This window comes from Hippopotamus amphibius, chromosome 3 (assembly GCF_030028045.1).
Source record: "Hippopotamus amphibius kiboko isolate mHipAmp2 chromosome 3, mHipAmp2.hap2, whole genome shotgun sequence".
In the NCBI taxonomy this organism is placed as follows: Eukaryota; Metazoa; Chordata; class Mammalia; order Artiodactyla; family Hippopotamidae; genus Hippopotamus; species Hippopotamus amphibius.
Genome location: NC_080188.1, coordinates 71263424 through 71284727, shown reverse-complemented (window position 1 = coordinate 71284727; position 21304 = coordinate 71263424). Strand labels below are relative to the sequence as shown.

Sequence of the window (21304 nt, the reverse complement as noted above, 5' to 3'; positions counted from 1 at the left end):
GATATGTGAATAGTGTTTTAAAGTTTGAGCTAACCCTAAACTGCCTCTTAAAACATCAAAATACTTCTAGGCCATGGTCCTTTTAATTTTAACCCTAGCGAAACTGAGTAGAAATGTAAGTTTGCTAGTGTAAATACAAACAAACAAAGCATAATCAACCAATAAATTCACTTCAGTGCCAAATAAAAATGAATATGGGATTACATAATCACTTGCCTCCATTAAGCATGGATTATCTAGAACTTCATGTATTAGGATTTATTTACATGCAATAATTTCTTGTTTACAATCCTGATAGTAGTCAAGATATAAAATATAGTAGCACCAATATAAAACAATTCATTTTGGATATGAAAGTATGTTTGTAGGGCAGGGAAAGGCATGAGCGGATTTCTTCATCTTCTAAGCAAAATTTCATTACAACAAAAATTTCTGTAAAACAAAGTATTTTCTAGCCCCAACTGGTAGCCCACTTATTTTAAAGGTAGTGTTGGATATAAGTAATACCACAGCAAAGGAAGAATTTAGAAAATTCCTTTTATAACACAACACTGTAAATCAACTATACTCGATAAAAATTTTTTTAAAAATTTCTTTTAGACACTGGGTGAAAATATTTTGAGCCAGTGACTATGTATTTGTTACACTAGTGGGCAAATTAAAATTGGCTAACAGTCGAAGGGTGAAAAAAAATAAACACCTTACTAGTTAAGAGTGAGAGCTTTTCAACTATATCTCAGTTTTTAAAAGAGTGAGAGCTTTGAGGTCAGACTGCGTAGGTTTAAATCCTGGCTCTACTACTTAGTAATTGTACGACCTTGAATGCTTCATCTGTGTAATCGGGGTTTGATGAGATAAACAATTAAAAGGCCTACTACACAGTACATCAAATAATAATTAACACTTGTTATTAAGAATTTTAAAAATACAGTATTTTAATTTCCTTCATCTTTGGTTATTATTTTCATTTTACAATTCTTCCACGTCTTATTTATAAAGCATGTAATAAACAAGAGTGATACAATAAAACCTAAGTTATCCAGAATGCTAGGGAAATGAATCATTCTGGATAGATAAATTTTCCATAGGGTACCTTTATAGGCATCCCCACCCCCCAAAAAAGAAACCAACAAATGGGATAAATTTATTTCCTACCGTATTATACACTTCCATGCGTTCTTAACAAGAGCATACTAGTGGTAAACTTTTTCTTAATAAATCACTTATTATGAATATCAATTATATTTCTATGTCAAAATGTCACAGTCCCTTCAAAGCTTACCAACAGAAATATGCCTACTTGATTCCACCCAAGGTTTTTTAACATTAAGTCCATGACTAGAATTCAGGGTGTGTGTGAAATTGACTGGGAAAAAAAATTACATCTTTATTTTTACTAATCTCAACTGAAAATCAGTATTTCCTTCAATTATGAATAAAAGCAGCAAACAGCTGCACCTATGTCTGTATCTCCAACAGGAATCACAGATCCTTTATATCACATTACAACTGTTGCAAACTCTGGAAAGTTTATGTTATTATTTCAAAAATTTGGTCTTTATTAGATCTACCACTAGATCTTACTGTGTTAATAAACCCAGTATATTCCTATATCAAAAGTTTGTTTTTCTTGAATATTTTGAGATTCTATTTCAAAATTTTTTTCTTTTGTAATGCTATGAATTTTACTTTATACGTTTAAAAGCAGAATTCTGAAAAGAGTCCATGGTTTGTGACTCAAAAACAATTAAGAACTCTGACCTCAAATTTGTCTGTCTGCTGTGCTCTGTTAATTCAGAGAATTAACATGGTCCATTATACTTTCATACCAAAGCTTGTTTAGACTAGGGTAGTACAAATTAGCTTCTCTGGGACTTTTCTTCATGGACCTCCTGGAAATTGTGAGTTCCCTTTGAGTAGGTAGCAATGTTTCCTACTGTTCTTGTACCTTGGCTTCTGAAAGAGGAAAACAAATAGAGGGAGAAATAAGTCAAATAAAATTAGCTTCAGATAGCATTGAAAGTAAAAATATAAAACATCCTATTCTCTCACTTCTAAATTGAGACAATAAATACTCTGAGGTTAACTGCATGGGTTCATATTCTACTTCTGCTATTTATCAGCTTTGTGACCTTGGGATAGTAACTTAATCTCTCTGTGCATCAGTTTCTGTATTTGTAAAGGAGGTTGATAAGCACTGTACCTGGTACATTATAAATGTTCCACAAATATTACTTATATTTATTATTATTCTTATAGATTTGTTTCACACTATGGCCAGCTAATGTTTGACCGATTACTTTAATAACTTACATTTATACAGCATTGTAGCCTACAGTGCCCTTTTACATGCATTATGACATTTGAAGCATATAATAACCCTGTGAGAAAGGACAGCTATTATTATGCCTACTTTAGTGTTGAAGAAACTAAGAAAAGTAATTACACCAATATCACACAAATGGGAAGCAATGGAACAAGAACTCGAACCTGGATTTCTTCTTTCACTCCAATTCCTTAATCCTGTGTTTCTACTATATTAGACTGGTTAAAAGAGAAAAGAAAGCTTATTCAGGGAAGAGGGAGGGGGCAGAGATGTCCTAACAGGCCATGAGGTGAGCACTTCCGTGCTCTGGTGCTCACAGTTATTTTCTGAGTAATCTATATCACCTGGGAGCTTGTTAGAATTACAGACTCTCAGGTTCCACCCGTGGCCTACTAAATGAAAATCAGCATTTTGAACAAATCCTGGATGATTGCAAGATACTAGTTTGGGAAGCACTGTTTCACTAATTGCTCTAGTGATGCTATTATGGCCACTTGAATAATAACATATCTATTACAGACCTAATACGTTTTTATTAGGTAATACTTTCTTGTAGGAGGAAATAGCTTGCTGCTTTCCTTTTTTAAAAGTATATTTTTAAAACAAATTTATATCCCCATTTAATTCTTAAAGATCTCCGTTAGAAAACCTTAAGCAAGTCAGTGCTTACCTTTCAATTCCCTTTAAAAATCAATCTTACTACGCTTTGCCTGAAGTATGATATACTAGAAAGCAAAATCACCTCTCCATTCTCTTCACCGGCAGAAAAAATCTTATATTTCTCCCCCTGGATATTTCAATAAGTATTGAGTTTTTCGGACCCCAAACTCTTATTTCTTGAATGAGTTTTGCAACTTTTTGCCTTTAGGCACTGAAACACAGCAACAGAGGAAAAAGGTATTAAGCCTTCTGCCATACCAAACCCTAGCGATGGTGATCGCTAATTACAGAGGCAAGTAAACAGCCCTCCCCAATCTCCCTATCCTCCATCCTCATCAGTTCACAGTTGAGCTTGATTTCTAGGCTGCTCTAATTCTGGGGACTGGTCAATGGGCACTCTCTTCTCAGGGTTGGCCCTCTAGGCCTTAGAGTCAGAATAGCACTAGGCTTCCGCACGTGTGAGCGCTGGTCAGCGGCCTGTCGGGTTCTATTTGAAATAACTGTTCCCATTTTGAGGGGCGACTCCTCCCACAGGTCAACCCGCCCAGGCCGGCAGGCGAGTCAATATTGCTCACCTGCTCCACCGGAAACCTCAAAAGCCCGAGTCAACCTAGACTAAGGGTATCCAGTAATTAACCCATAGTACCTCCCACCGCACATTCCTGATTGGGCGCGTAAGAGAGGGATGTGCCGGCTCGCGTTCTTACCAGTCAGGGGAATTCCATTTCCTCTCCCTCCCACCAGTATAAGCATTCGGGGCGGTGCTTTCCCGGCGACGGCCCGCCCCAGCTCGTGCCGGTGCCCTACTGCATCTCGCGAGAATTTGCGGATTTGGGGGCGGGCCCCGACCAGGAAGAGGGCACAAAACTGCCCTTAAGTCACTGCAGTGCTACAGCTCCTGTTAACCAGCCACGAGATTCTCGCGAGATCCACCTCCTCAATACCAAGTGAGGAAATTGGGGGACGCTATCGGGAGGGGCATGGGGCTCGACCGCGCAGCTGCCGCTTCCATTACCTTCCTCCCATGGTCTCCTTCCGGTTCTCGATGCTTCTCTGAGTCTAAGGGTTTCCGCCGCTCGTCTACCCTTCCCCCCCAGCCCATGACCCGCCTCCGGCCCCCGCCCTCCCAGTCCAACCTCCGATCTGTTTAGTAAGAAGGTGCTGTTCCGAAAAGAAGGAGAAGCGGGTTGGCACCGATACGCTCGGCCCTGGACGTGGGGAGCAAACCGTCCCCCTTCACCTTTAGATTCGTCCCGTGCTCGCGACGGCGGCGTTGGCGGACTGATACGCGGCGGTGAAGAGGCAGGAGGAGGGGGGAGGGGCGGAGCGTGGCAGCTGGCAGTAGTTCCGTCAGAGCGGACATCTTGTGGCTGTGTCGTGCGCGTGAGCCCCGTAGGGCCGGGGAGGCACCAGCTGCCGCGCGGGGAGGAGGCCGAGGCCGCAGCTTGAGGGAGGCCCCGGCCCCTCTGTACGCGTGGGTGTGGACGGCTAGGGGAGGGGAAGGGAGGCCGGCCCACTGGCCGGCCGGGTAAGAGGGGAAATACAGGCCCTCGGTGGCTGGAGTGACCAGCCTGTTGGGTGGGGTAGGGTGGGTAGGCTGCAGGAGCCGGGGCCTCTCCTGCTCCAGGGGGTGGGGGAATGGGCGCGTCCTCGCGCCTAAGCCGGAGCCTCAGGGGCAGCTCGGGCGCGTGGTGGCGGTGGCTGGGCGGGCGCGCGCGGGAGCGCGCTGGAAGGCGGAGTGTACGGTGGCGTCAGGAGCGACACAGAATAGCTCTAGCTGCGGGGACAGCAGCACATATCAAGCCTCTCCTTTATTTCCTTCCCCTTCCCGGCCGCACCTTTGGGGAGAAACCGAAAGAAGCCCGGCGTCAGTCCGGAGTCTCTTGTTTTCCCCTCCCCCCTTGCCTTTCTTTGCCCTAGTGACGCCGGCATAGCGCCGACTAGGCCCCGGCTCCTCCTCTGCTGGGCCCCGGACCCTGCCCCGCACCCACCCCTTTCTACTACGCCTCTTCCTTTCCCACCCGGGTCTCTTCCTTTCGAGAGGCCGGGAAGTCAAACTTGTAGCCACCCCTCCGCTCTTCCCGTCACCCTCGCCCCCTCTTCGGGCAGAAGCACGGCATAGAGGCTGTCGGTGGCTTTGCCACCCCACCCACTCCGGATCGCGACCGTTTTTGAGGGACTTGGATTCGTCAGGGTCTCTGCGGGGCCTTGCGAGTGCTGATCTGCTCCGTTTTTGCAAAAGGCGCCTGTGTCTGGCAGAGCCGGTGTGAGACGAAGAGACAATCCTTCCCAGCCGCCGGGATAATCAAGACTTTTGGCCGGACCTTTGAGCACACACCGGGATAGTGAGGAGCCAGACAGAAAGCACAGACTATGGCGCTGAAACGGATTAATAAGGTAACCCCTGGGGCTGAAGGGAATGGGGTCGTGGGAGGAAAGGAAGGCTCAGCCTGGAGGAAAGCTTTGGGATGGGGAGGGGGTATAATTATGGAAGTATCTCCCTTGGGTCACTTCTTTTGGGGGATGGGAAACGCGGATATACTTTATGAAGAAATTAAGTTTAAAACTGGGGAACAGAACACTTGTGGCAAGTGAGGTGTTAACTTGAATGTTTCAGTGGAATCGGTGCAAATTAGGGATGGGAGAGAGTGATTTCAGGCGCTTCGATTCTTCTGTAAGAAGAGCTAGTCCCGTTTCAGAATTGCCGAGAGACGCTCCGGCAGATGTCATGGCGTTTCTTATTCTCGGTGCTTGAAAACTTGTTTTAGTTGTGTGGTCGAGACTGTGGGCCTTTTGGAGGAAGAAACGTGGGAAACTCAGGAGAGGAGGTTTAAGAAATCCGGCGGGTCCCGAACTTAACTAAGGGGTCGGGGTAGGAGTTTTGGCAGTTTAGGAGTAGTGGATGAGTCTAGTCAGAAACTGTTCATCGACTCTGGGCAGGTTACACAAGAATAAGTGGGGTTGGGAGGAGACGCGCTGACAGAGTGTTGCCACTTCCTATGTTCTGTACTTGGGGCTTTTCACCCGAAGCTGTTTATCAGAGGCACACCGGGAACTGATGTAAAACCCTTCTGGAAGCTCCAGTTTTTCTTTGGCTTGGGTGGGGGAGTGCGGGAAGAGGGTTGAGTGTGGTGGCAGCAAGAGAAGGTTAGGTGTACCTATTTTTGCTTCAGTTCATTTAACAGCCTCCGGGAAAATTGGCTATTTGAAACGAGGTTTGATGCTAAGCTGTGGATCCAAGTTGAAAAAAATAGGATTTTTCGAGGCTCCGGGGGTGAGCGGAACCTCCACCTCCGGTGGTTTAGTCTCATTTTCTTGCTCTAACTTCTATCCCGCATTTTAAGATGGCGGCTGCTTTAACTGGTTCAGGCTCTTTCCGGCATCTCCTTTCCTAATAATATGAAATAATATTTTGTTAAATGTTAACTTTTACATCAGGTTATTCACTGATCTAAGATTTCCTGCTCAGGACTTATCTATATTCAAACTTTCAGACTGTATTTCCCTTTTTTGTAACGTGTGTGTGTGTGATGTGTTTGATTGTTGCACAATCGAGGAGGGTGGAGTATTTACAGCTAACTTGAAAAAAATGCCATGGAATAAATTCAGCCTTAATAAAACTAGGAGACAGAGGAGGTTTTGGGTTACAAACTTTGATTTTGATAGGTTACTTTTTAAAAAGAGTTTACATGGAAGGAATGGCAAGGACATGGCTTTACTAAAAATAGACCTGATGCTGCTTAATTTTACATTTATTTAACATGTGACTTCAGAATTTATTTGGCAAAACTGGTATTTATGAAAGATGAAGTTTAGATCTTCATTCAATCTATTAATGTTGAAATGGTGAATTTTGTTTTAGGCCATCATTGCATTGTCTCTGGGTTGATGTGAAATACAAACTTAAGTCTTTGTATTTTTGAGACCAGGAGAAAGGAGAGGAGTTTAGGAGTTAAGGCTTAAAGTAAAAAGGATTGTTAAACATCTCTTTCTATGACCATTTTGAAGGCTAGCAACACATTGGAGGAGCATAGTTATGTTTTGTAATATAGTTGAACATAGCATTCAGTACAAATCAGAACTTTTTATCTGTAGGAATTAATTCAGGCCACTAAGATGTGGAATAATTTCACATCCATAGATTTTTATGCTCGTGGAACAGAACACTTTAAAGGAACGTCTCATTGATTTTTTTTCTTTTACAGGTGATACCCAGCTGCTGTGACACCACTTTAATGATTTAAAAGCTCTAGAGAGGCAGTGTGATGGTTAAGAGTGAATTTGGGAGCAAAAATGCTCCAGTTAGAATTCTAAGGCTGGGCAAGTTTATCTGTGTGCTTCTATGAAATGAGTATTTGTTGCATACGAGCTATAAATAATTGCGTATTTAGTATGTAACAGGCACTATTCTAGACACTAGGGATGCAGCAGTGAGCAAAACAAATTTTAGAGCCTAAGTTTTTTTTTGTTTTTGTTTTTTAAAGGATTAAATAAGGTAATGTGTGGCTTTTAACAGGCCCCTAACACATGGCACTCAAATTATTACTGCAACTTTAATATTACTCTTTAATTTTCAAGAACTTTTAGTAAAGAACTTAGTAAAGAACTTTCCTAGTCTAGTACTCTATCAGTACCAGATTGTCTCCCTTTGTAAATGCTTTGGAGATATGTATAATACAGAAACTTGACATAACACTTTGCAAACTGGGGGGGAAAAGGTGTTCATAGTGGGACATTATTTTGTTGTGAGTGTGATTTGTTTTTCAGCTGTGCCAGAATCACATGGTAAAACTTAAAAAAAAAAAAAGTCCCAGATTCAAACAGTTTTAGCAAGTGGGCAACTGATGGGAGGTACTCTTTATTTTAGGCACCTCTCTTATTTTTAATTCTCATCTGCGGCCTCCCTCCATCCCACCCTCCCCAAATGTTAAGATATATCTGTATTCCTCACTGATATTTTATTGAAGTGCTTATTGTTGGAATATTTTTAATCAATAGCAGTTCATTTGATTGAGCCTTTAAATTTGTTTTTTTCTAAAGCTTATGTTTTAATTTTTTGTTTGAATATTTCTTAGACCAAGTAGCCTTATCAAACAACTCTTTTTTTTTTTTCTTCTCTTGTATTCTTTATTTGGACAAGCTGTGATCTTACAAGGCTGTTAAACAAAAAGAGTCAAAAAATGGGAACTCCCAATTCAGTTGGTGGTGTTTGGGAGCCACAGGCAGTTTTACTACTCTCATCAAACAAAATGCCCCAGTGCATGTATTTTGGGGAAGTTTAAAGAGAACTTTACCTAAAATATAAGTGTGAACCAAGCCTGAAAGAATAGCTCATGCTTTGAGTGTTTGGAAGGTGTCAGAACTGTTTGAAGCGCTTGTATTAACTCATTTAATCTTATGATAACCCAAGGAAGTAGGTATAATTATTATCTCCATTCTTGAAATTAAAAACCTAAGGCACAGAGAGGTTAAAAACCACTCAGGGTCATATGGCAGAGTTGGGATTAGAACCTAGGCAGTTGGACTCCACAGTGTGTGCTCTTAACCGCTACATTGTCATGTCGTCTTTTTAGGGTTTTGGTATTCAAAAAGCTTTTTTTCTTCTATCATTTTGTTAATAGCTAGGACATGGCCTCTACTATGTATTGAACAGTTTCTAAGCCCTTTATTATGAGTATCTACTCATTTAATCCAACAGCTATATGAGATGGATGCTCTTGCCATTCCATTTTATATGTGAAGAAACAGGTATAGGGTAAGTTACTTTATGGTCAGATGGCTGGTAAGGGACTGAGATTTGAATCAGTCTACCTTAAGAACTCAGCCTCTTAAACTCCATGCTGTACTGCTATTTTGAACAATTTGAATTCCCAAATTTAATCTTACTTCCTGAAATAAGCTTCTGTCTCCTCTCCCACTTCACATTTAAATAATTGGGATTTAACTTTATTCTTAGATTATAGCTAATTTGTGAGTTCAAATTTTAGCTAACATAAGTTTTGAAAGTAGGAGTGAATTTCTTTTTGGTTAGTGTCTTCAAGAATTAAGGAAATTATTATGTGCTGATTAATGACTAGGGGCATCATAAATTTCTTTCCAGTGAGCCTATAGGCTGTATGCATCATGTCTCAAGGCTTGTCTATAGGCAGCTAAGTTTGTAGAGCATTCATTGACTGAGAAATGCTGATCATATAATGACCTCAGTTTTTTATTTAAATAAGGGTGATGTTGACACTGTGCTTTGGTTTCATCGTGGATCCTCTGCATTGTTAATTCTAGTAGTTATCATACAAGCGGAAAGTTGAATACTCTTGCTAGCACTGGGGAAAAACTATACTGGATATCTCATTATTGCATGTTAAATCGTGGGTTCAGGTGTCCTTTGTTATCTAAGATACAGTCAATTCTTGAGGATTTTCCAAAGCATTTCACTATAATCTCTTTATTAAAGAAGACACCCAAGTTCCCAGTACTGAGATTAAAATGTTTCAGATTAATTCTCAAATCCTAGATTAGCTTTTGCATTCTACTAGATATTGTGTATGTGAGTTTTGACGTGGGTTACATTTATATATCAGAATGTTTAACAGTTTTTAAAGAAGATAGGTACATGAGGTCTTGCTAGTCTTAGAAATCATTTCTCTGGGAACAGGCATAAATTTGAAATGTCCCCTAGGTGATTCTGAAGCCCCCCTCTGGTTAAGAACCTCAGACATAGGGGTTACTCATTTAATCAATACTTACTGAAGTCTTACTGTTCTGCACAGTAGTCTAGTCCCAGGGGACGAAATATAGGGAAGCCTGTTATTACCCATGGCAGTCTCTGCTCTGAGTGAAGGAAATAAGTATATAAACACATAAATTGTTATTTGTCACTCTATACAACTTTTCAGAATTATTATAAATCAAGTAAGGGAGGCATTTATTTAAAATAAGGGGAACCATTATTCAAATGTCAGATTTATCCATTATTAAAGATAGGTTTTTCTAAATATCTTTCCTGCACTATGGTTTGTCATTGTTATAGTATTTTTTATAACTATTTTAGTTCCCTTTAGAGACAAACTAGTATTAACAAAATTAAATGATTTTTATTTCACTGGAAATCTTGTGCTCTTGATCTAGTTTTGCTACCATAACAATGATCTTATTTCAGAATTGTATAGTGTAATTAGGAATGGATGTGTTTAGTGAGTATATTATTTGCCAGTCTGTGTTGTTAGATGAGATTTAGTCTCAAAACAAAGGTACCTTCGGTCCTATTATGTGGGGAGGGGAAAAATTCAAATAAGTATTTTATACTTTGTCCAAATCTGATTTTTATCTCTAACTATACTTTGAACATAATGTTGTATCATTCACCTCCATCCAGCTTTTCTTAGTTAAATTTCTTGTATTTAGCCTTTGAGGTCTTAGTTGTGATTCACTGCTTCTTGGTTACTTGTTCATTTTCAAGGTGGAATACTTAACATCGATATTTACATAAACTTATCTTTAATAATAAACACAATGACAAAGTACAGTGCAGAAAAGATATTTAGATGAACCTATCTTTAATAATGGGTAAATCTGACATATGAATAACGATTCCTCTTACTTTAAATAAATGCCTCCCTTACTTGATTTATAATAATTTTGAAAAGTTGTATAGAGTGACAGATACCAATTTATGTGTTTATATGCGTCACATTAATCCCAGCCTTGTTATAATTTCATGGCTAATGTATAATTGAATGTTTTCAACCACTGGACTGCTGTTAATTTTTTTCATATCTATAAAATGCCTTATTTCCTTTGGATCAAAGCTTAGGAACTAAATTTGGCTGTCTTTGCCCATTTAGAGATAATGCTTACAGAATCGCTTTGAGTGATTTTAAGTGACTTATTTTTAATGGTGATCTAAAGAAAGAAAATTGTATTATTCATTCAAGCCATTCTTTGTACCTTGTTTGGATGAACAGGCATAGTTGTCTCACATAATTACAACTAAACAGGAAGTTAATTTCTTGTCAGTGATGTAATGAGACATGGTATGCAGCACTTAACCTCTTGATGGTTAAGGTAAAAGAAACTTTCAGGATTTCTCAGAAGAAATTACAAATTCCAAACCAAAATGATCTTTAAAAGGACTATGCCTTCCCATTCTTAAGTCCAAATATGAAATTGTTCAGATCCCAAAATCTTTTTGCTGAGCTTCCTTCTTTTGAAATGACTTCCGGTAACCATGCATTTTTGAGATATTTGTTGCTTCCTTCCTTGCTATTTGTATCTACATACGGTATGTAAAATTTTACAGCATTGAAGTTTTAAAACTTTTTTGTTTACTTCATAGCAAACTTGATCTTTATATGAACTAGAGCAATTTTTATCTGGTTAATTGAGCAATTAGTATTGCATTTTGACCTCTATCATTGGTCTGAATATATACCTTTATATTGCTAGGTTGTAAATGCCTTTTGAGGGTGATTCTTATCTCAAAATTTCTTAAAGGCACTTACTCTGCTTCCTACCTCATGCCCTAATCTCATCCAGCTCTCAAGGTAGTATTTTATGTTGCTCAGTATAGGTTGAAGAGGCAAGGTCTGTCTTTATAGTGTTGATTCCCATGGTTATTCAAATCTTTAAGTCAAGTAAAAGTTTTGAAAGAAATGAACTCTTGAATTAAACATAAGAAATTAACTTATAGTAGTGGGGTGGACCTTAAGTTTTCCCGAAAGTGATGATAGGAAATGTATCTGTACTGCTATCATTATGACTTTGTGTGATGATGCAAGATGGATGGCATAGATTGGGATAACATGATTGTGGAAGATGGTGGTAATTATTGTACTTAATGTTGTGATTAAGTGTTGTGCTCAGTCTTACCACAGTAGTCATCTGAGTTAAATTTTGGCAAGCCCTTGGGAGAGGGATGGAACTGGACAAACTAGAAAAGGTTATACCGGGAGTTACACTTCCATAGCAGAATTAATTAAATAGAAACTTTGCTTTCATAAATGCTCACTTTGGTTATGTTGATCTGATGTATAAATAGTGGCTGTCATTGAAAGAATGTTTAGCAGAATGTGTAAATAATAGTTATCGGAGGTCTTAAATCTTACTAGAGACTCATGTACTCATGGCTGCTCTATAGTTTCATTTTTTGTAAATAGTTCCTGTATTTCCAATTTATAAGCCTTTTGGAGGCAGGGACCGTTTCTTATACTTCCCGTCATCCCTCTAGGCCTTTAATGTGTTCAGTACCTTGGTTTCCTGCTCTTTGTAGCCTGTGGTTGGTCATTTTGCCTCATTGAATGAGGAAGATGTAGAGAGACTAGAAAGACATAAACCAAATATTTAGCAGTGTGTTTAGACTTCTGTTCTTGGCCAGTGTCTCTCTCAGCCTTTTCATGTTTTACCTCCAACAGTCAGTTGTCAAAGATACGGTGTCCCATGATGGTAGAAGCAAAGATCCTCCTGAAATTAAACTGTAGGCTTTCTCTTCTGAGTCCCACATAAAGAATGGTCAGACTCATTACTGTTTAATCACGTACCTCCAGATGAGAACACTCACTGGCTTAAGCTGTAGACCTGTTGATTGCCTTTTAGAGAAATTTGTTTGACTTCTTTTCCTGTGGGTCTATTTAGGCTTTCAAAGGGAAGGGAGAAACATATCTACCAGTGGGAGAAGGCCTGGATTCTCAAACTAGCCAGGTGTTCAGGAGGTTTCAGTGGAACCAATTCAGAGGAAGATGATCCCAAAAGGAGAAAATTTCCCCAAAAGAACACACTATGGCAAAGAAGTGTTTAATTTTGGGGTTTTTTTTTCCCCATGGACAGTACAGTTTTTAGCATTGTACCTTATGTGTCCTTGATCCATTGTCCTTTCAAGGTGAGTGGGGCCTTTAGCTGGTGTGTGCCAAACTCCCCTGCCAACTATTTTCTTATTTCAGTGGTCTTGATGAAGAGTTGGGTTGGTGTGATGGAAATTTTTTTCTCCAGTTTGCCAAGTAACCACATCAGATTCTTTAACTTAAATACATCTTTGATGCAACAACCCTCTTTTGGGAAAGCAGCCTTAAATGTATCCCTGGACCTATTTTTTCAGATTGTCTAGTAGATATACTACTTTGCTCTCCTACCCATCCTGAAGCTCAGTGTGTCCTATATTTGAATTGTCTTTCCTTTCCTCTCTTAAGGGGAGTACTAATGTAAAATGGAGATAAGACCTAGTTCCATAAGGTTGTTGTAAGGGTAAAGTGATGAGTATTTTAAGGTATTTTTCATTCCCAGTGACTTAGTTTATGTTCTTCTCTCACCTGAATTACTGCTATAGCTTCCTAATGTTATCTACTCTTCCTTTGTAATAGGTATTCCTATAACATGGAGGGTGAAAAGAGTCTTTGACATCCTGTAAATTAAGTAAGATTTTGTGTGGGCATGTGTGTTTGGGGGATAGAGGGTCAGTAGTTCATCAGTCTTAGAAGTCCTTGTCACAGACAATGCTATATACATGTCTAGTGGTGTATGAAGATGTGAAGGAATGGCAGAAACCAAATTTAGGATAGTCTTAACCTCTTATCAGGGAAAGGGAAGGGCACCTGGGGGGTACATGAGAGGTCTTCTGTTATATCTGCAACACTTAAAAACTGAAGGAGGTATAGTAAAAATGTTAAGCTTAACTATCAAGCTAGGTACACAGATACGTGGCTGCTTTTAGAATGACTTAAAAAGTCAATCACTCCTAGTGTACTACTGCTAGTACATCAAAAAAATTCAAATCTCATTTGTCTTATTCCTGCTTAAAAACTATCAGTGACTTGTTACCTGTGGAATGTCTTGACGTATTCAAGACTCTCAAAAGATCCAGCCTTGATTAACCTTTCTAGCCGCATCTGCTACTCCCTTACCTGTACCCTGTTGCATCTCTGGTATACCAAACTGCAAGCAGTTTTCACATCCTGTTTTCTTTCACACCCCTGATTTTGAATTAGTTTCTCTACCTCAAATGCTTATCCCTCCATCAAGACCCAGCTCCAATGTCACTGTTTTAAATCCAGGCAAGGTTAGTGATAACCTTTTCAGAATTCACAGATTGTTGAATGCCTTTACTTCAAGCACTCAGGTTATTTGAAATATTTTTTGTTTTTGTATTATGTCTGCTTTCTTTTAACTCAGTCTGTTGGGGGAGGTATTCATGTTCTATCCTCGTATTTTCAGACCTAACATGCTTGACACCAAAAAGGCAGTCTTTATATAAATGAATAAATGCTTTGCTGGGTGAACTTGAGCTGATATTACACTTTTTGTTTTAGAAATGGATTTAAATTAGTCTCTAGTTTCTGTTATTGAAAGTTTAATTCTTTACTAGGTAAGCCACATGATTTCTCCCTGATTCTTCTAGTTTTATTTGAGACTTTGCTTCATTTATATTTCTTACATGTTTTACAGCAAGATAAAAGCGATACATTTTGTAGAATGAATTGTGTATAATTGGTAATGGGGCCCAGGTAGCACTCTGCTTAGAATGGATCTCCTCACTCTGTTTTTGTCCCCCCACCCCTTGAATTATTAGAAGAAAACTGGGATAGTTAACAATCAAAGCAGTAACTGTAGTAACTCTAGCAAGGTACAACCTCAGAAACTGAAATTGCATATCTGTATGCCAAGTTAGTTCTTTATCTCTGCTGTCCAATGTGGCCTCTTTTTCTTTGGACTCACCATGTAATTTCAGGGCATATGCCTGTGAATAGCTCTGGGTCACACACATCCTTACAGCTGCTGATTACAGGAGGAAGAAGTGTCCTTTCCAGTTTCAACTTGAAAATCTTGGGTAGGGATGGATGGACAGACTGATAGAGTCAGGTTCTAGCTTAGGTTATTTCCAGCTCTTCAAGCACATCACTGAAGTTGAAGGTACAAAATTCTGTGATTACTCTTTTTGAGTAGTTGGTTAATGGTGGCTGATGGTCACCCAACACAACACTCATACCTTTGGAGTAAGAGAAAAGCATTTCCAGGAAAATATGCGAAGAGGATTTGAGTAGACAATGCTGCTAGAAGAGCATCTGAGGTGACTTACTATGCGTTTTCACACAGTTTTTCACCTGCTAAGATATTCTTATATCTTATTTGCTTATGCTATGGACATAATACTGTCATGAGAACTATTTGGTATCTTTGAGGTAAGTGCTGGTGTATGATTTAAAAGATGTTTTGATCCTTAAAATTACTTTAGGTCATTTTTTGATGCTGACTTTAAAGTACATTTGGTATATGTTAAATGGCCGAATATTAGATCTTTCAGTATTCCTTAAGAAGTGTCTTAGTCATGAAAATAAGGCATTTAGAAATTATCTGAGGGGAGTAAGAGCCTGAAATTATGGGAGTGAAGAGCTGCAATTCAGTGCTATCTGAAATTATACATTCACTCTAAAGGAGTGAAAACGTCAGCATATAAAGGTGTGGTGATTCAAAGATGTCCATGTGCAGGAAAACTCAGTTAAAAATGTTTTCTTAGATTTTTCATGGGCAACTTTGAAGTAGGATGTTGATTTGTTCTAGGTCAACTTTATAGATTCCTGAACTTTTATTTATTATGGAGTGGTTTCAGCATCACTTGGGTATTTTGTTAGACAAATTGTCATTAAATTACTTCTTATTTAAAAATAACTGCTAGGTGTTTTTCTTTTTATTAACATATTTAAAACGTAATGTGTTTACATAAAAGTGCATAATTTGGGCTAGATCCATGTAAGAAACTCATTTCAGTAATATTTTGAGTTCAAATGCTTACCAGACATTTTTAGGTAAAACCACATGAAATTGCAGTTTCTACAGTTCAGAAATGGTCAAGTATTAGTAATTTCATACGACTCAACCTAATAGCATGGTTTCTTTAAAACCCTATCCACATATAGGCCTTGAATTGGTGACCTTGTATTATTAATGTATATCATAGCATGAGCCATATAATTGTCAGATGACTTTTGTTACAGACAACTAAGCATAAAAATTCATCACATAGGCAAAAGATTTAAATGAGCTAAGGTTATAAGTAGCCTATTTATAAAGCAGTTTTGCTTTTGTTTAATAAACAAGTGATTTGAGTGCCCATCCAGGAAATCTTGCCTTCAAGATGGGTGGTCTGCTTGTTGATTACATAATACACAGTATATGCCAGATAGTGTGCTAGAGTACTTTATTTCATTCATCCTTTCAAAACTTCTGTAAAAATAGGCATTTATGTTGTATTTTAGAGATGAGAAAATACGCCTAGGAAATAATGGGGCTAAATTGGATAAGAAGTGGGACTTCAAACCGGTGATCCATATTGAGGGAGGTGCATATTCATTGTCCTTATTTCATGATGCTATATTTGAGCATTTGAATTATATGTGCAATTATATGTGCAAGTCTGTGTTTGGTTTTAGTAGCATTTTTGAAGATTCAGATCTTTATTATTGTGTAAAGTGGAGAGGGAGGTTTGGAAGAGATAAGTTTTTAACCTTAAAATAGGCTTTTGGACCCTTATGTTCCCTAGGAGGAAATTAGACTGCATAAGTTAGCTTTTGGTTAATCTTTTTTTGGTGGACTAGTTAAACAACAGAACTTGTTAAATAAGTTTTGGAAAATGGAAAAAAGTTCTCTTCATATCAGTTAGACTATGCTCAGTTCTTATCTACGATAAAGTATATACCTTGTGATGGTATTGAAGTAGTTTGCCATTAATAATAAAGTGGCTGATCATGGAAGGCAAGTAAATGCTTTTTGAAAGTTGATCTGGCCTGTGAAAAAGTCATTTGGATAGTTGATTAGTTCAAGCTGCCAGTATATTTTTTTTACTCAAAAAACTGATTCAATTTTAAGCTAAAGTTGTACATAGTTTATTTCTTTTAACTAGTTGCTTAACTCTGGGATAAGAGCTTCTGCAATTAGTACTGATCAAAATCAAAATGTTTGCAATGAATTTTTTCCCCTTTCTTAAATATGTTGAATTTATGAAGTATATTTACATAGGCATTTGTAAAGGTCCTCGCTGATGTTCAGTCACCTTACTATTGTGACTCCTGGAATTCCCTGGCTGCCTTGATAACCTTATAAGCAGTTGTAGTTTGAGTTTCAGAACCAGATTGGCAAAGTGTATATCAAGGCACTCTTGTTCCGGTTTTATTTTTGAGATATTGGTATATAACATAATAGATGTACAACGTAATAATTTGACATATGTATATTGCAAGGTGATTACCCTAAGGACAGTTCTGCCGCATCAATTTTTTTTTTAATGGAGTGAATTTAGACTGATATTCCTGAACAGTTGGCTGTTTTCTGAAGTGCATTATTTTGACCATGTGGTAAAGGCAAGTATTTGCTCTAGTTATCTTCCCGCAGTGTATTCCCTGCCTTTTTCTTAGAAGTCCATTATTATCACAAAGGTCTATAAATCTCTATGCTGCAGGAATTTATATATAGATACATAGAGATAAAACTATATCATAAATTTTTTTAGAAATTGTCAAGAAGCAACTTTGTTTTCTAATCAGAGTATCCATATGGGTTATGCACAAGTCATGGAAGGGCTAAATTACACTTTTGTTGGAAATATAAAGTCAAATGGAATTGTGGAAATTGTGTTTTGCTAAGAGCAAACTACTTCTCTACCTAGAGAGGTAGGTTTTTCCAGAGTTGTACTCAGTGTTGAGTAAAAGACAAGGTTGAATTGAAGGATAAGAAGATCAAACAAAAAGGGGTACTTACCTAGCTCCATGAGAGATTTTTTAAGTAGAAAATGAGGTCAGTGGGTAATGTGGTTCAGAAAAAGCAGAGTATCTAAGACAGCAGACAGTATTTAAGACGGCCTCTGAGATGGTCTGAAAGTTCAGCAGATAAGATGAATGTTGAGAACTGCCCTATGTTCTTAACCTAGGAAAGTATCTGATTACAACTTTTTCATATTCTAAGAGGACAGCTTTTGTTCATGTATAGGCATACCTTGAAGATATCAAGGGTTTGGTTCCAGACCACCCAAATAAAGTGAATATCACAAAGCAAGTCAGCTTTTTTTTTTTTTTTAGTTTCCCAGTGCATATAAAAGTTAGGTTTACATTACTGTAGTCTATTAAGTGTGCAGTAACATTCTGTCTTAAAAAATGTACATACCTTAATTTAAAAATACTTTATTACTAAACACTAATTATCTGAACCTTCAGCAAGTTGTAATCTTTTTTTTTTTCTTTTTTCTTCCACTGGTGGAGGGTTTGAAATATTGAAGTAATTATCAAAATATGGTACAAAGACGCAGAGTGAGCAGTTTCTATTAGGAAAATGGCACGGATAGCCACAAACCTTCAATTTGTTTTAACAAAACAAAATACCCCACCCCCACGCAGTATCTGTGAAACACAATAAAAAGAGGTATACGTGTAGTAAAAATACATATCTGTGTGTGTGTATGCATTTATGAACCTCTAGCCAAGATGATTGTCTTGGTATTATGTGTCCATAAAATAACTATGTCTAGTGTGTCCCGGAAACTGGACTAGGGTTACTTATATTTTCTTTCTCCTAATAGAGTATACTGTTGATGTAAATTGTGATTATATATCCCTTAAAGGGTGGTGTTAAAATAACTGGAAGCAGATGACTGTCTTTACTTGCTTGTGTTTTCCATTATGGTTACGTGATCCAGCATTTTCTGTCTTGGTGTAGGAACTTAGTGATTTGGCCCGTGACCCTCCAGCACAATGTTCTGCAGGTCCAGTTGGGGATGATAGTAAGTAATTTTTAAGTTGGTTTTTATGGTTAGTTTCAAAAAAAGCTTGTGTATTTTTAGATAATAACAAGAGTGTTTTCTTTTTCTAGTGTTTCATTGGCAAGCCACAATTATGGGACCTGTAAGTACTGAGAATTAAATTTTTGCTTTTAATTAAAAATCCAGCGTTGATCTAGTTAGTAATTCTTAACTAAGTCTTTAGCTTTATTTTATTACATTGTCATTTTATTTGGGATATGCCATAGTTGTACTGCTTTTGAAAGAAACAATAAGTCATTTGTTAAGTATACTGTAAGTCTGTCCCTTTGTTCAGGTTCTAGAGTATGTATGGCCTTTCTATAACCTATCAAATATCTCTTCCAGTCTAATTTTCCTTCATAGCAGTGTAAAGTATTGTCACAGAACTTCCTGATTTTTAGAGCCCATTAGTTTCCTGGCTGTACCATGGTGTTACTCAAAGATCTCTCTTCGTGTAGCTGCCTAAAATCTAGCTTAATTGTATTATTTTGGTGTTTCTTGTAGTTGAACTTAAATTTCATACAAATTTTGAATATTTTTAGGTAGAAGGTGGTATTTTGTTTTATTTTGGCTATGCCGTACAGCATGTGAGATCTTAGTTCCTTGACCAGAAATCAAACCCACACCTCCTGCATTGGAAGCGTGGAGTCTTAACCACTGGAGTGTCGGGGAAGTCCTTAGAAAGTGATATTCTGAATACAGCAAAATTCCTTTCTATCCTGGCTAGATGAGAAACTTTGTGTTGGATAATTGAATATTCGGAATTAAGAATTTCACAGAATTAGAGCACAGTAAAATATCCTGGGTAAGACTGTATCTTGTACAGTATTCAGCGTTATAATTCTAAAGAAAAAATGACCTTGGGAAAGAAGCTAGCCTTTGGGTGGGTTGGATTAGCAAGTGTTTATTCATTTAGCAGTTCTGATTGTAAAGCAAATGGAGGGGCGCCGTGGTATTTACTTTAATAATTTGAGATATGTCTGGATTATCCTCATGAAAACTACAGAGTCAGGATTGCTTCAGTCACCTCGAGGTCTCTTTTTACTGTTTTAAGTGCTTGCTTTTGTCTAATTGGTGACAAAACTGATTTTCCCTCCCTCCCCCTTAAAAACACATAGTTAAGTAACCTGTGGCTTACTCAGTTTGCCCCACACAGTGTGTTGTTTTTTGTTTTTTTTTCTTTTCGGCCGTGCCACACAGCATGCGAAATCTTAGTTCCCCGACCAGGGATCGAACCTGTGCCCCCTGCAGTGGAAGTGCGGCGTCTTAACCACTGGACCATCAGGGAGTTTCTGGCCCACACACTGTTTTACTAGTGGACAGTTCTTGCATAAAATTCCTCTGACTAGGCCCTCACTCTACAAGCTTGGGATGGAGTAGGAGCTGCCTCTTTTCTTCAGATGGGATGTGTGTATCTGCCACAGTTTCTACCAGTTCCACTTAGGAGGCACTTATGTTTGCAACTACTAGAATTTTCCCATTATGGATCATCAGTTTTCAAAGCAAAGAATTCAGCAAAATGCCTTGCCATATCTGTACCAAATAAAGCTCATCCTTGATTCAGAGTGCTTTAAGATAGTCTCATTATAAAAATTTGTTGTCTGTACTAATAAAACACAAGAGTTGGTAGTCAAGACTTAAAATTGGATGGCATACGTAATAAACCAGCTCTTAAAACCAGTGTGACGTTTTTCTGCTTGACATTTGAAGACTTCGTTTTTTAATTTTTCCTTTCCAAAAGGTAAGGCATACACCTATAGTAAATCAGAGTGAAGCATGATGGAGTTTGTTAGTAATTTTCCAGAGAATAGAAGATTGCTTATCCTGAAAAATTTTTCAGCTGTTTATTTAATTTGCTTTTATTTTCAGGAAACATTTTTCATTTATTTTATATGTATTTCAGATTATAGCTATTCTTTGCTAATTTTTTTCAGCAGCCTTTTAATGTAAAGAAATAGCAGTTTTCTGCTTTTGAAAACAAATATTTGATTTTCAGAACTATCTAAATATTCCCTGATTAACAAGGGCAAAAGATAGACTTAAACCATAACAGTATAGTGCTACTTTAGTAACATTAGTCTCTGAAATGTACTTGTTTTCTAAAGAGGTTAATTCTCAACGTTGGTTAATTTCAGGAATGAGTCAAAAGTTATAAAAACTCACCCAAAAGGCAGATTTTAATTGCGTGCTTCACAAGTAAACACCTAAGTTTTAGATGCCAGCTTGTAAATCGTTAACAGTTATTCTTACTATGAAGTATATCAGTGAAACAACCATGCTATTTTGGTTTGTGACTGCATCTTTGTGACAAAACATCTCACTTTGATTAGATAATATTATCTTGTTACGCATACCTAGGTGGCCTGCGGATGTGACCCAAAACAGTAGGGCTAGTGGTGGCATAACAGTCCGTAAGTTGCAAATTTGGTAGAAGAATAAATGTTAACAAAATTACTTTTGCTTTTGTACCTCTTAGATCAGAGTGATGGCAGTGTCACAGAACTAAATATTTCTGGCTTTCTAAGGAGTGGAGCATCTAATTAAGGGTT

The 21304-nt window shown here is 38.1% G+C and overlaps 1 protein-coding gene and 1 long non-coding RNA gene across 6 annotated transcripts in view; one reads left to right on the top strand and one right to left on the bottom strand.

Moving 5' to 3' along the window:
- Positions 1-558: 558 nt before the first annotated feature.
- LOC130848276 (uncharacterized) lies at positions 559-3731 on the bottom strand. Its single transcript, XR_009052586.1, has 3 exons — positions 3069-3731; positions 2491-2544; positions 559-1956 (listed from the first exon to the last, which is right to left on the bottom strand). It is a non-coding gene; the product is annotated as an uncharacterized LOC130848276 (long non-coding RNA).
- A 592-nt stretch (positions 3732-4323) lies between these two features.
- Positions 4324-21304, top strand: part of UBE2D3 (ubiquitin conjugating enzyme E2 D3) — a 28028-nt gene continuing 11047 nt past the window's right edge. For 2 of the 5 annotated variants that reach the window (XM_057726548.1, XM_057726547.1), the window contains exons 1-4: positions 4324-4454; positions 5229-5383; positions 18674-18737; positions 18827-18858. In XM_057726548.1, coding sequence (XP_057582531.1) covers positions 5360-5383; positions 18674-18737; positions 18827-18858 — 120 coding nt within the window. In that variant the 5' untranslated portion in view covers positions 4324-4454; positions 5229-5359. Of the gene's footprint in view, positions 4455-5228; positions 5384-5408; positions 6261-13335; positions 13388-18673; positions 18738-18808; positions 18859-21304 lie in introns of those variants that run through there. The other 3 variants (XM_057726549.1, XM_057726546.1, XM_057726545.1) reach the window with 3 other exon arrangements.